Here is a 12,659-nt window from a genome sequence, read left to right on the forward strand (position 1 = left end):
GCAGTGAACTCTACATATAAACATCTCTCGACACTTGCGGTGGTGTAAAAATAAAACCTCGAAGCCAACGCGATTTTAGAGCGCCGCTCTGCATCTGAGAACAACTTTGAAATCATGGAAAAAAATTATCTTTATAGCACTAGACATTGTTGCGCCGTTATAAGATTAGGCGGGGATGCCTCCTAATTTAATTCAACTCGACAATTATTTTGCACACGAAACATATTTCATTTCGTGCGTCACAGAGTAAAAAGACAGCTTTTGTGATCCATGCCTCCGAAAAAATCCTCACTCTTTAGGTCAATAACCCCATATTCCATTTATCCCTTCCCCGCACGTCTTTTTGAGAGCCTCTAGCAACGACAAAGCCCACAGCAATTCAGCATTATGACTCTCTTCAGTCCTTATCCGTCAGAAAAGTCATGTTTCCTCGTATTTTTTCATGGACTGTTGGATATTTTAAAGTCATTGGTAAAGAGCTAAAAAAAAATTCACAAGCGCTGAAGCGCACTTCTGAGCGAGCAACTTTACCAGAAAGATTGTCTAGGTATGGCTTAAGTGTCATAGAATGCCATACGCTACAGCTCGAAGATGCGTGCACGGGAGCAACACGCCAAATAACGCATCTACAAACAATAGCCCCGTAGTTTTAGGACATTCATCAACTCCTGGCATGCACAATATGTATGAACGAGAGAGGAAAATGCCCTTCTTTAGCAGAACTGGCTAATGCGTAACCACACTGTCTTTATTTGCTCTGCCAGCACTTCCTGCAAAGGTCAAGATCCTGGAGGGGCGGACCACTGCGTTAGCGATCCGTCTATAAGCCTGTACACATGCAGCGGAGCACGGTTTTTTGTAAGACTTCTAATAACAATCTTTGTAGCAGTTTTCTTAGTTGCCTGGTCTTTTGTCATGCGTCATCTTTCATTTTCTTTTTCCTTTTTTTCAATCTGTATCTGACTATAGCTACTTTTACAGCTGAAGAGGTGATAGCACATTTCATATCTGTTAGTTCAAGATAGCTGGCACCGCAAAGTGGGACATGTGATGTGACTGTCTGGTTATATAAATGTGACTTGATGACAAATAAATCAATTGATAGTAGCGTTCTTTTGTGTCTTGTCGTCCCCTGTGGTTGTCGTTTTTTGCGCTGTCTTCCTACCAAATCGTGCAGGGGCCCTGATAAATCGAGTTTACAGATAATCGTTCTCAGTTCAATATAATCGCGTATAATTGTTCCCGATGTAGAGGAATATTACTAATGTGTAATGATGATGTTACTGAAGGAATAAATTATAAAACAGTCATTTCTATAGTCTGCTGCAGTGTACAGAAAGCCGAAGTAAACGTACTATAAGACATTTGACAAAGACGAACACGCGAAATCTGGTTGTCGCGTAATGGTACGGAGTGCTGTAACGTTGCGCCTGAAACACACACTTCCAAAAAGAGCTCTTTATAATGTTTCTCAGTGGGCACACCATTATACCGAACGCCACCATAGAGAGGTAAACGTACGCGCTGCAAATAAAATGTAGCCATTGATAGCAATGGCAATGACTAAGCGCCTGCCACTATGTAATTACTATAGACGCCACCTACTCTGCTTTCAAGTGGTAATTAATAGCACCGACTAGAACACGGTTTTTAGGTTTAACGCGCAATGCTGGTTACGAAAGAATGAAGCCGGACAGGTCATGAAAAGAAGGTACGTGGTTCGCACAGCTGATTTATTGCACTGAAACCGGCTGCCTTTTCCTAAAAACACAGTCGTGATGGCATATATTTGATGATACAGAAATTATAGGGTTACGGAAAAAGTTTAAGCTCTAAGAAAATAAAACAACCTTCTTTTTCTGTAATCAGTGCGACGCCCCAACCACTGTGCTTCGCTTGCACTGAGAGCGCTTACCTCAGCGCTGCAACAATTTTCGACTCCTGCCTGTTCGAGAAGCTCCCTTTCGATGTTATAAGCAAGATCTAAGATGCTGGTGTCCCCACAGCAAGGCTTACGATCAGAACGATTCCGTAGGAGCGCAAACTCAAGGGGTTGTGCATCAGCAACGCATGATGGCGTATTCCATAAGTCTTACGCTGAGGCATCTTTCAGATTCTCTGACGTAGCAATTAGCACATGAAAGTGGGCGCATTGCGAGCTGCTTCGTTCTTGTGCTCAACAGCTCTTAATTCGCGTCCCATTTCACATTAAACAATACTGTCCACTCACGTGTTCCCGTTCATTTTTGCGCGAAATTACCACAGTTCCTTAATAGCAGACAAGCCACTGCGACGCCGTGTTTGCTCAGAGTTTTCTTTAGGAACTGATACAGCTTGGAAATGAAACGCGAGAACAATGGAGCGCACCTATTTATTAGAAGTATATTTATTGTTAAGAAGCTCCCCTGCGTGCCCCGCGCCTGATCGCCATGACAGGATGCTGGCTTGTGCCCTGACGGTAGCGGAGGGATACCCCGCACACCTCCCTCTATTCCCCACAACCTTTTCCCTTTCGGAATAAATAAGACTGTTATCAACTAAGTCTTTACTATTGGGGCTCTTTTGGCGAACCCGTTTCAGATCGCTTTTCTCCAACAGTTGGGAACCGAACGTCCAAGTAAGGGACTTTTTCGTTCGTGTGATTTGAACGCAGACGTTTTTCTTCCAGCCAGTATATGTCCAGTTTCTAAGAGTCCAAAAACTGCGGGTGTTTGTTATTAACATGTTGATAATCTTTGAAATTCGAAAATCTGGAAAGGCAGGCCACCTGTCAAGGAAAAAAGTTCTCGTGCAGCACTGTGTGGCCAATACTCGGCGGTCTTCGAGTGGAGCTGATGAGTTTTTGTAGCGAAAGCTACATTGGACACGAACTTACGATTTCGCTGTGGCGGTACTCCGAGAAGGAACAGAGACCGACCTTGAGCCGTTGCCTAGCAACCGCCACAGCTGGCGCACGCCGCGCGCTCGCCACGCCATCTCGCATGACGTCACACCGAGCGCCTCGCCGCGTAGCCGCTGCCGCCGTTTGGTATGACGTCACACTGCTTGCCTCGTCGTGCCTGATAACATGTCAACTTAGGAACCATCGATACGGCCGGATGCTACCTCTGAGATCATAGAGCCGTTTTCGTAGCAATCAAAAAGCAACCAGAAAAAGATGAAGAAATGCAATAAAGTGTCTGTCTAAAACAACAATGTTTCGTCTTTAATGCAACAACAACATAGCTAGACAACCAGACCAACGTGGACTTGCAATCAAGATTAACCAAAGCTAACCAAGCTGTGCCTTACGTCTCGCTACGCATATCCTGGCATAGCCGAGCTAAACCACTGGCGATTTTTGTCGCAGAAATTTTTTGTCTTCGGAGAGGAAGAGTTTCTCCGCCAGTGGTCATGCACATCCATTTCTGTTAACAACGATCGTCTTTTTCTGGTTTTCGGGCCAAACTGGCGCTAAGATTATTTTCTATGTCAAATTATCGCTGTTTCACTCTTCTGTCAATAAGTATGCTATCCCGTTTTGCATCGCCCACAAGCAATTTTTGTTGTTTACTCAAAGATGCTTATGGTATGTCATTGTGGCCGGTAGCCTTGCCACGTTTACGTATTCAAATAATTTTTTTTTTAAACAACTAGGAGTCGATCGGGTTCACATTGCAAGAATGCCCTAGTGTTTTGGGCTGCTTTAATCGCGCTGGCATATAAAAAAAAATAAAAAGTAGTGTTTTATCTTCGAGCCATAGGGAGGACCTGGGGCTGGGGCTCTCCTGAACCTACCCACATCGGCCTCCTGCAGAAAAAATGCGTGTAAGCGCAAATTAGGGCTGCCCCTGTAGAAGCAACATCGGTTCATTGCGGTATTGGTGGGGCTGGCCGATTTTACCTCCTGAGTGTCTGCCTGCTTCACTAGAAAGTCAGACCACTGTGGGAGCTTGTTGAGCTGCCCACCAAGGCATAACCTCCCGCGACGCATCAGACAAACCAAATTTACACTCTGAGAACTGCGTTGCTAGCAGAACCGTGTTTGACAGATGATATACATATGATACATTAAATGACAATTTATATTTCATGCAATAGGGCCAAGCTGTTGGGCATTTCCTACCGGGCTCTATGTCATCATCTCGTCTTTTCCTCCAAACTTTGTCCTTTTTATTACTATTCTACGCTTTTCTAGTACACGGATGATCTTAACTTTCTGCGAAAAGTTTGGATGATGATGATGTCATCAGGCTTAATGGCACACACCCACGGCGGCAGATTGATGATGATGATGATGATATCCTAAGAATTAATGGCACATACCCAACGTGGGGGATTTGTTGTTCACTTCATAAAATGGCGCATACCCACACAGGGGGATCGGCCAAGAAGAGGGGTGCATCGAGAGTTTTTGATATTTTTTGTTTCTGAAGGCCAGGCGTGAAGAAATCCGCTCAAAGGAAACCTCGACGATCTGGGATCACCGGACTTGCTGCATGGTGTAGCTTCTTTGGCGGCGGGATAAGGACAAGGCTGGTGGACAACTGCTGACGAGAGAGCGTCTTCGAGGATCCAGGATCAACGGAGCTCCGCTACGTGGCTCAGGGAGTCACCTTCGTCGCAGTGCAGCGTGAAGGCCAGGCGAGAAGACAACCGCTCAAGGGCTATCTGTCACTGATATAAGGAAAGATGGGGTTGTCCTAAAGCCTAAAGAAAAGAACCGCATTGCGTGTCAGAAAGCAGGTTCTGAGCGTGCGACGCGGGCGGATAGGTCAGCAACAAACCCATCCAAAATGCCAGGAAGTTGTCGTCTAAAGGCGAAAGTGGCAGTTAAGGCCACAAAAAGGCCTCTACATGTAAAAGTAGCACAGTTGTGCTGTCTGAAGGCAAGTGCAGTCGGGATGAGAGTGAGTCGACCTGCTAGAAACAGGGCATTGGCTTCTCGAAAAACGAGAATAAAAACAACATTAAAGAACCCTGACTGCACATACACTCAACCGAGAGATTCTTTGAAAAAGTGTGGGATAATCCCCGGGAAAAGACGACGTCGAAAGCCACCACAGCAAGTTTGTGGCGCCAGGCTACAAGAAAAGGCACGGAGAACTCGTTTGCGTCTGCCGTGTCAGCAGACGGGTCAGAAAGGGAATAGTGCAGCCGGCCCAAAGTGTGAATGGGGGACAAGCAATCGACTTGCTCGCAGACCATTGTTGTATAGCAGGGTTCGGTACTGCACGCGCTACCGAGGCTTTCACAGTGTCTGGACAGGGCACAGAGACGAAGACAGTGGTCAGGGAATGTCCAACGCTAGGGGTCACTTCATTCGTCGCGCTTCCGCAGCTGAAGTGGTCAGACGGACGCGACCCCGAAGGGCACGGCTGAAATGTTAATCCCTGAGCACTAAGGAGAGGTTACTTGTGCTTATCGTTGAAATAGGAAATATGACCACTTTGAAATAGTTCGTTGCACTGCTTGACAACGTGATGACAGGCTACAGCGCAGTGAAAGTTTCTGCTGGGTCCTGGAGAGTAAATTGTAAGGACCAAAAACTTTCTACTTAGTTGTTATGTTATTGATTTTGCAGTAGTAGGAAAGCAGACAGCACTGAAAAGTAAATTTACTATATTTTGCAAGATTACAAATTCTACGTAAAATACAAAAGGGGAAGTGAGAACCAAAATGCGGACGGTCAGAGAAGAGGATTCTAAGCTACGAGAATATGATGCGGCGTTAAAGTATCCTCTTAGACCTCTGCGTTGCTTTTGTTGTGTTTTTGCCAAGTGTTGACGTGAGCTGAATACTTGTTCAGAAAAAACAGGCAGGGAGAGTTTTCAGGCAAACGGCGTCTGGCAGTCGTTCGTCGCTTGGGCACCGTCAGGCAGGGGTTTCCGCGAACGTGTGTGTGTGGGTGTGTGTGCGCGCGCGCGCAAAGTGAGCGCATGCATTTGCCCTGTTGCCGTCCGGAGCACCTTCTCTCGACCCTGCATCTGCGGACGCAGCCTCGACGAAGGTCTTCATCGGGGGAGGAGTTTGTTGCGTTGCAAGACACTGCTGGCCTGTGGGCCAGAGATCCGGAAACTGTTTGTGCCGCGAGCGTTCCGACCTTTACTCGGCATCGCAGGGTGCCGGCCTCGTCACGGAGGCGGGGTTCATGTTCGGCGTTCGAAAACGCGAACGTAAATGCCCAGGGACGCGAACGAGTGGACACGGCGTTCGAGAACGCGACCGTCAGCGCCCAGGGACGCTTCCTCCCGAGAACGCCCAGCTTGGTCACGTGGGCACGGCGTTCGAGGGAGCACCAGTGAACGCACGGGAGTCAACGAGGGGAGTCGTCGTCCAGCAGCGGAAGAGAGCAGCTGCTCGGGGCGCCAGCCTGTCCCTTCCAAGAGCCTGGGGCCCTCTTTTCTTTTGGGTGAAATTCTTTTAATAAAGACCCATTTCCCACCCTTCACCGAGTCCACAGCCTGTACCTCGCAAAAGGGTGCAAGGAGGAAGACAATTTTCTTTGTTTTTCTTTATTTCCATCTGCTCCCCGTGCTTCCTTTTCTTTTCTGTCTTCTGGATTTTAGTGCTTCTGGCTGCATATACTACAGTGCTAATATTTCCCATAAATACTGAATCGGAAGGTAACAGAGGATAGTAGACAACAGAGAGCATGATAAGGATAAAGGCATACAAACAGGCCGAGAACAAGAACATTGAAGGGTGAGACCGGCGTGAAGGTTAAAGACACTTTTATCACTTTTAAACTGTATCCAGAGGTGTCCTTTTGCACCCTGTAGTGGTGATATTGCATTCAAAAGTATCAAAAAACAACAGGCACGTTTTCAAAGCAGGAATCCTCAGTGCCAATTATTGCCACTTAGGTATATTTCGCTCCTCCTTTAGAGACGTGGCCAGTATAGCTACCAGAGTGGAAAATGACGAAGTGGCAACTGCCACGGCGCCGCTGGGACGCTGCCATCAGCACCGGAAGACAGCGACCGACTGCAGCCCCGTTCTTCGCCATCGGGTAAGTAAAACCCTTTCCGAACCGCTTGTCACCTAGCCCGCTGAGCTCGTTATCGGTTGCCTATCACGAAAGAGAGTAGTCGGTTTATCTTGTGCGATATGCTAGATGCCCGTGAACTGTGCGATTTCAGTTCACGTTGAAGAACCCCAGGTGGTCGAAATTACCCGGAGCCCTCCCCTCCAGCTACCCTTACAGCCTTAGTCGCTGGGCGACCTTAGTTGCTTTGGGACATTGAACCCCATAAACCAAACCAAACGAGGTTATCATGAGGATAACTGACGCAGTAACGTATCTCGTCCTCGCTGGAACGTTTTTCTGTAGCTAAGTGTCATTGTGCTGCGTTTTTAAGCATGAAATGCTTTCAGCCCCCGTTGTCGGCAGTGTGGTGACGTCACGCCGAGACCGAGAGCCATCATCCGGGAACTGAAATCCACTCATCCGGGCTCTGAAACGAGAACATCCGGGCACCGTACGAGATTTAACGACATTTAACGACTCTCTAAGCCCTCCTACGCGACCGGCATGCAAGCGCCGGTTGGTCTCCAAAGGAGTCAAAAAAATAACTGCTGCCAGTGCCTTCTCAATGTTTATCAAGATATCAGTCGCTGTGCGCTTGATAATGCACGGAATTATAATTTCCGATTTCTAATAAAAAGCACATAAATGCCACGATACACTTCGTTGTCATACGTGATCTCTTAGGGGCTTCGCGCATCGAAGCAAAGCCGCGCAGGCGCACAGGGGCCCGGAGGAGAAGCGCTGCGTTCAAAGGGCAAGGCATCGCGCCGAACGGGTGGTGGCGTTCCTCCCTTCCATTACGGTGCGGTTCGGGTGTCCACCGAGAAGGCAGAGAATTACTGCGCCATTTCCTTTCCTCAAAAAAAACCTTGCGTTCAAATGGCAAGGCATCGCGCTGAACGGGTGGTGGCGTTCCTCCCTTCCTGTACGGTGCGGTTCGGGTGTCCACCGAGATGACATCAGGCCCGTAAACATTTCATGCTTACTCTACTCTCGGTTACGGGAGAGGCAGTTTTTGACCTAGTGATTCCTGCGCCATATCATTACAAAGGGCTGCGCTTAAGACACCAGCGAATTTCAGTTTCTGTGCGCAGGTCTCCTGGACGCAGCTTTTTGCTGTGTGGAGCACATGTGTTTTATGTTTCGATCTTAGGAAATGCAAGCAAGCATATTCATTCCAGGAAACGTCCGAGCTAAATGCTGTTTTTTCTGGGGGAGGGGGTGGGGGCACTTCTCTGGCGGCAAAAAAAGAAAGCCGGAAAACATTTATATTTTGAGTGAACTGTTTCGAGAGCAGCTTCATTTAAAAATCACCTTCAACCTTATGAAGCCTGGAGAGAACTCTCTGCTCCATTTTTACTTGATTTTGTGCCGACAGCAGCCCGCATAACTGACCATATTATGAATTATATCTGCACGTAGCTTTCAGCTGTTCTCCGAAACCAAACAGCGTGGTCTTTGGCACTGCCTCGCCAGCCTGGGGATTATTATAAGCATTAAAAATCGACACACAGATGCCACTGACGGAAGGAGCAGGCAATATTGTTTTAGTGTTTGGCATGTTACCCGCAGGCATCTTGGAGTTCGAAGCCGTGCTAGAATATTTAAGGTTTAGAAATATAGTCACCTTCATGTAGCTTTCAGATGTAATTTTATATTGGGTCATTCCTAAAAGCAGGTTTTGATGACAACCAGTGAAATGAAAGTGTCGAGCGCCCTCAAATGTGGGCATTTCATTATCATGGTTACAACCTAACCTGCAGTGTCACAACTAGCATTATGTTACAATTCACTACGCCCCTGACACAGTTTTCCCATATGAAAAGCCTCATAGCGCTCTACCCTTACGAAGAATCGCATGCATTCCTATTTTTGCAGCTTGTAATGACTATGTGGTTAGCTGTGTGAGCCGCTATACTTACTGCACTTCTTACATCAGGACCTATTTCAGTGGCTGCTGCACTGTAGCACACGAATACATTGCTATTCTGCGTCGTGCCTTCACGAAGTGGTGACGATTGCAAGTCCTCACTCTTACACGCCCTGGTTATCCCGCTACTCTATTGCGCAGATCCAAAAGACGGACACCACAGGACGCGAAAAGGTCATGAGGCCGCCGGAGCAAGAGCACGGCCAACCAGAAGTAATACTCTTGGGCGGCATCGAGGGCATCAGCGGGGGCTTCTCCGGAATCGCTCTAGACTACCGTGCCCCCTGCACCGCTTCCGAACAGCGAACCTGTCACCTCGCCCGCAACATGTCGGCATGGAATGAGATCCTTATTCACGGGCGTCTAGAACTGCGTCATCTTCCAGGAACAAGCGGAAACCTATGCCTGTCTCGTATAGCTGGGAAACACCCACGCCCGGACGAGATTGATGAATTTCAAACTCGCCAAGCTGCCAACCTTTTGTACTGGCTGCTGCATGAGCACCGCTGTGTTACCTCGGCGCACGTTCACTTAGACACCCTTGGTAAGCCCGCTGTAATCGCCTGTACTGCCCTTAATTTTAACACGTCGTTGAAGCAACTCAAGCTACGCTTTTCACGTTCCGACACCCCGCAACGCCTTACCGCGGTGATCTCCACTTTATGGCGTCTAGAGCAGCTTGAATGCGACTGCCTCGAAGACTGTAATTCAAGGCTCTTGGCAGCACTCTCGCAACTCCTCCACACGACCACGTCTCTTCGAAACCTGGATATATCATCAGTATGGATCGAAAGCGACCAAGCCGCACTGAAATTTTTCGCGGCCCTTAAAGAAAATTCGACCCTGAAAGAGCTTTCTTTCCGTTACGATGCGCGAAGGGCAGCATACCGCTCTGCCTTTAGCGATTACCTCCACAGCACAACGACGCTAGAGACACTAAAGATCATTGCATCTTCTGACTCCAGCAGCTGTCAGGCTTCAATTCTGGAAGGCCTTTATGCAAACGGAAGTGTCTCTACGTTCACCCTTGACTTCTTCAGAATTGATCGCAAGAATACGGAGCTCATGGCAGATGTTCTACAAGAGAACGACGTTTTACGCTGTCTGCATCTCGGACCGCTAACGGGAATGGGTCAGTTTCAGCCTCCCAATATAAGCGGCCGCTTTCTCGAAGCCATCATACGGAACGAAACGTTGGAAGAACTAAGCATACCGGTCCATATCTGGGAGCCGGCACGATGGGCGCGGCTCTTCAACGCGCTGGCATATAAAGAAAAAATGAAGAAACTAACCATCCTGACATCTATGTGGAACGCTGAGCTTTTGCAACATATCTGCAGCGTTCTTAGTGGTACCGGCGCGGAAGAGAAGGTTTGCCTCGGAAAATACTACGTCGAAGGCGACATCAGCGTCGTCGAATGCAAGGCGGTTTCCGAAATCTGCTTCTTAAGCGGAACGCGAGACGACTTGGAACGCGGCGTTCTACAGTTCCTGCCGTCTTTGAACCACATAACAACGGTGTCGGTCGCTGTCTCCAGAAGCAATTTGGCTCTTTCATCTGCCGTCGCCAATTATGTTCGAGCAACCACATCGCTTCGAGCGCTCAAGCTCTATATAACATCTGGAGAGACGCCAGCTGGCGGGGCAGAAATGGGCTGGGGAGTCATCCTCGATGCACTCTCTCAAAACACAAGCGTCACCGAACTGTTCGTTTCCGTGAGTAACATATTCAGCATGGATGAGGAAGACCTGGAGAAACTAGCGGATGAAGTGAGGAAAAGCAAACGCATCCGAAGCGGAGAGTTCTCTTTTGAGATGCTCGCCGAAACTAGCGTGTTTGTTCGTCGGCTATCGATGGGCATTGGTGCGAACTACACACTGACCAGTATTCTCCTTCGCACCGGGATGGAACCGACCAGAGAGTGGTTCGCTGTGCTGGACGCGGTGCGGCGCAACTCGGACCTCGTGACCCGGGCTGCCCTCTTTCTGAAGACATCGCGATGTGACAAGTACGTATTCGCCGGTTGCTGGAGGCGCTATGACACACCTTTTCCTACAGTATAAGAGCGGCATAGAAGAATTAACCTTTGAACCTATTCCACCAGTACTCTTGCGTTTTAGTTACTATAGTGTGGCGAATAATCACTGGTTAGATAACTATGTCACAAATACTGGGACATACCCGCCCATCTCTTCGGCCTTAGAAGTGTCGCGTTTGCCAAACTTAACCTTGCAGCACGTTTTTTTTTCTTTCTTAACCGTGTAATATAACAGTAGCAACCGCCTTAAGTTCAAAAATTATGCAAAGTAAGGAGACTCTTTCTGTTCACACTCTGAGACCATTAGGTCCTTAGGAGTGCCGTAAGAACTCCGCTATGTGGCTTAAATGTAAAGCACTTTACTTGCCTACTTTTGGTCAAACCTGTACCTGCACTCGGCTTGAACGAAGTTGACTACGTCTAAGCGATGCTGCTGCTGTACTACTCAGGTTTCAAACGCATTCGGCACACCTTCCACCTATATGAAAAATGTTCTCTCAGGTCACGCCACTGTTACCTGATAGCTTCTACCATGTGCCTCTGAGCTGATTTGTTCATGCTTTAACACTTAACACCGAGCACTTAGGGTTAATGTAAGGAACGAGTCTAGATATGCAATCATTTTTGTACTCTGCCACGCTTTACTGCATCGGATAGCACTTTTAATTTTCTTTCCTACCACCCAACAAGTTTCCTTAACGCTTGTTTAGGACTGCTGTTTCATCACATTTAGTGGACCCTTTACTGTATTACTTTTTGAACTAAAAAATATCTGCGCTTCAGAATTGGCAAATAACCTCGCATACCATCAGTATTGAAAATTTCGTGGCAGAAACACTCTGCAGGACGGTCTATGTTATCATTTTGTCGTAGATGTGTTCCTACCTGACAGCTACAAATACGGAGTATCTATTCATCCCAGACATTTAGATGTTTTTATTTTGTTTTGACTTTTTATAATTGCAATGGTAATGTGATTTCTCGCCTATGCCGAAACTGTGTTTTGGTCCCTCTGAAAATTTTTTACAGCTTTCAAATACGCAGTGAATTAATTTCCACCTTTCGTCCTTTATTAAACCGTAAGGAGGTAGCACTTAATATTTTCAGCAGTTTCTAATCACAATATTCTTACTACAATACAGACACTGCGCCTCAGCCCTCGAGCCGGTCGCAAGACACCCTGCCCTCCTCCAACAGTTGGCTGAGGTACTGTCCGTCAACGATGCTGAGGCAGCGGCAATGGTTCAAAGCGCCCTCCTCGCCTTGGAGAACATGGACGATTTCATGCGAATCACTGGCGTCGTTAAGGAAAGAGTGGTATGTCTTCCGCACGAAGCCGGTATCATCCAGCTGGATGAGCTTAACGCGGACTGCTGGCACCACGTGAGAAGATACCTGGCACTGGAAGACATCAAGGACCCTGTCCGCCGTGTGGACGCACTGTAATCAAGTTTCATGCAGGAATGCATTAACTGCAGGACAGAAAATTTAGCCGTGATACGGTGCACATTACTTGTCATTACCTTTCTTTTTGCTCTAGTTATCTCCTCCGGGAGTTCGCTTGGACCATAAAGTACGGCTACATGAGCTAACATCTAGTTTACTATGCTCTTAGTTTGTCAACGTTAAGGGAACTAGGGAGTATTTAATCCTTTGGATGGTCACCTCGACTGCAATGAAG

At 47.5% G+C, this 12,659-nt stretch overlaps 1 protein-coding gene across 1 annotated transcript; it reads left to right on the top strand.

The window, feature by feature from the left end:
• Window positions 1-6,017: 6,017 nt before the first annotated feature.
• On the top strand, window positions 6,018-12,424 carry LOC149348064 (uncharacterized). The gene is made up of 3 exons (XM_089541679.1): window positions 6,018-6,991; window positions 9,081-10,948; window positions 12,121-12,424. The coding sequence occupies exons 2-3, from the start codon at window positions 9,117-9,119 to the stop codon at window positions 12,422-12,424; spliced, it is 2,136 nt and encodes a 711-aa protein (XP_089397805.1). The 5' UTR covers window positions 6,018-6,991; window positions 9,081-9,116.
• The last annotated feature ends 235 nt before the right edge of the window (window positions 12,425-12,659 follow it).

This window comes from Amblyomma mixtum, chromosome 4 (assembly GCF_055824585.1).
Source record: "Amblyomma mixtum isolate Tamu chromosome 4, ASM5582458v1, whole genome shotgun sequence".
NCBI lineage: Eukaryota > Metazoa > Arthropoda > Arachnida > Ixodida > Ixodidae > Amblyomma > Amblyomma mixtum.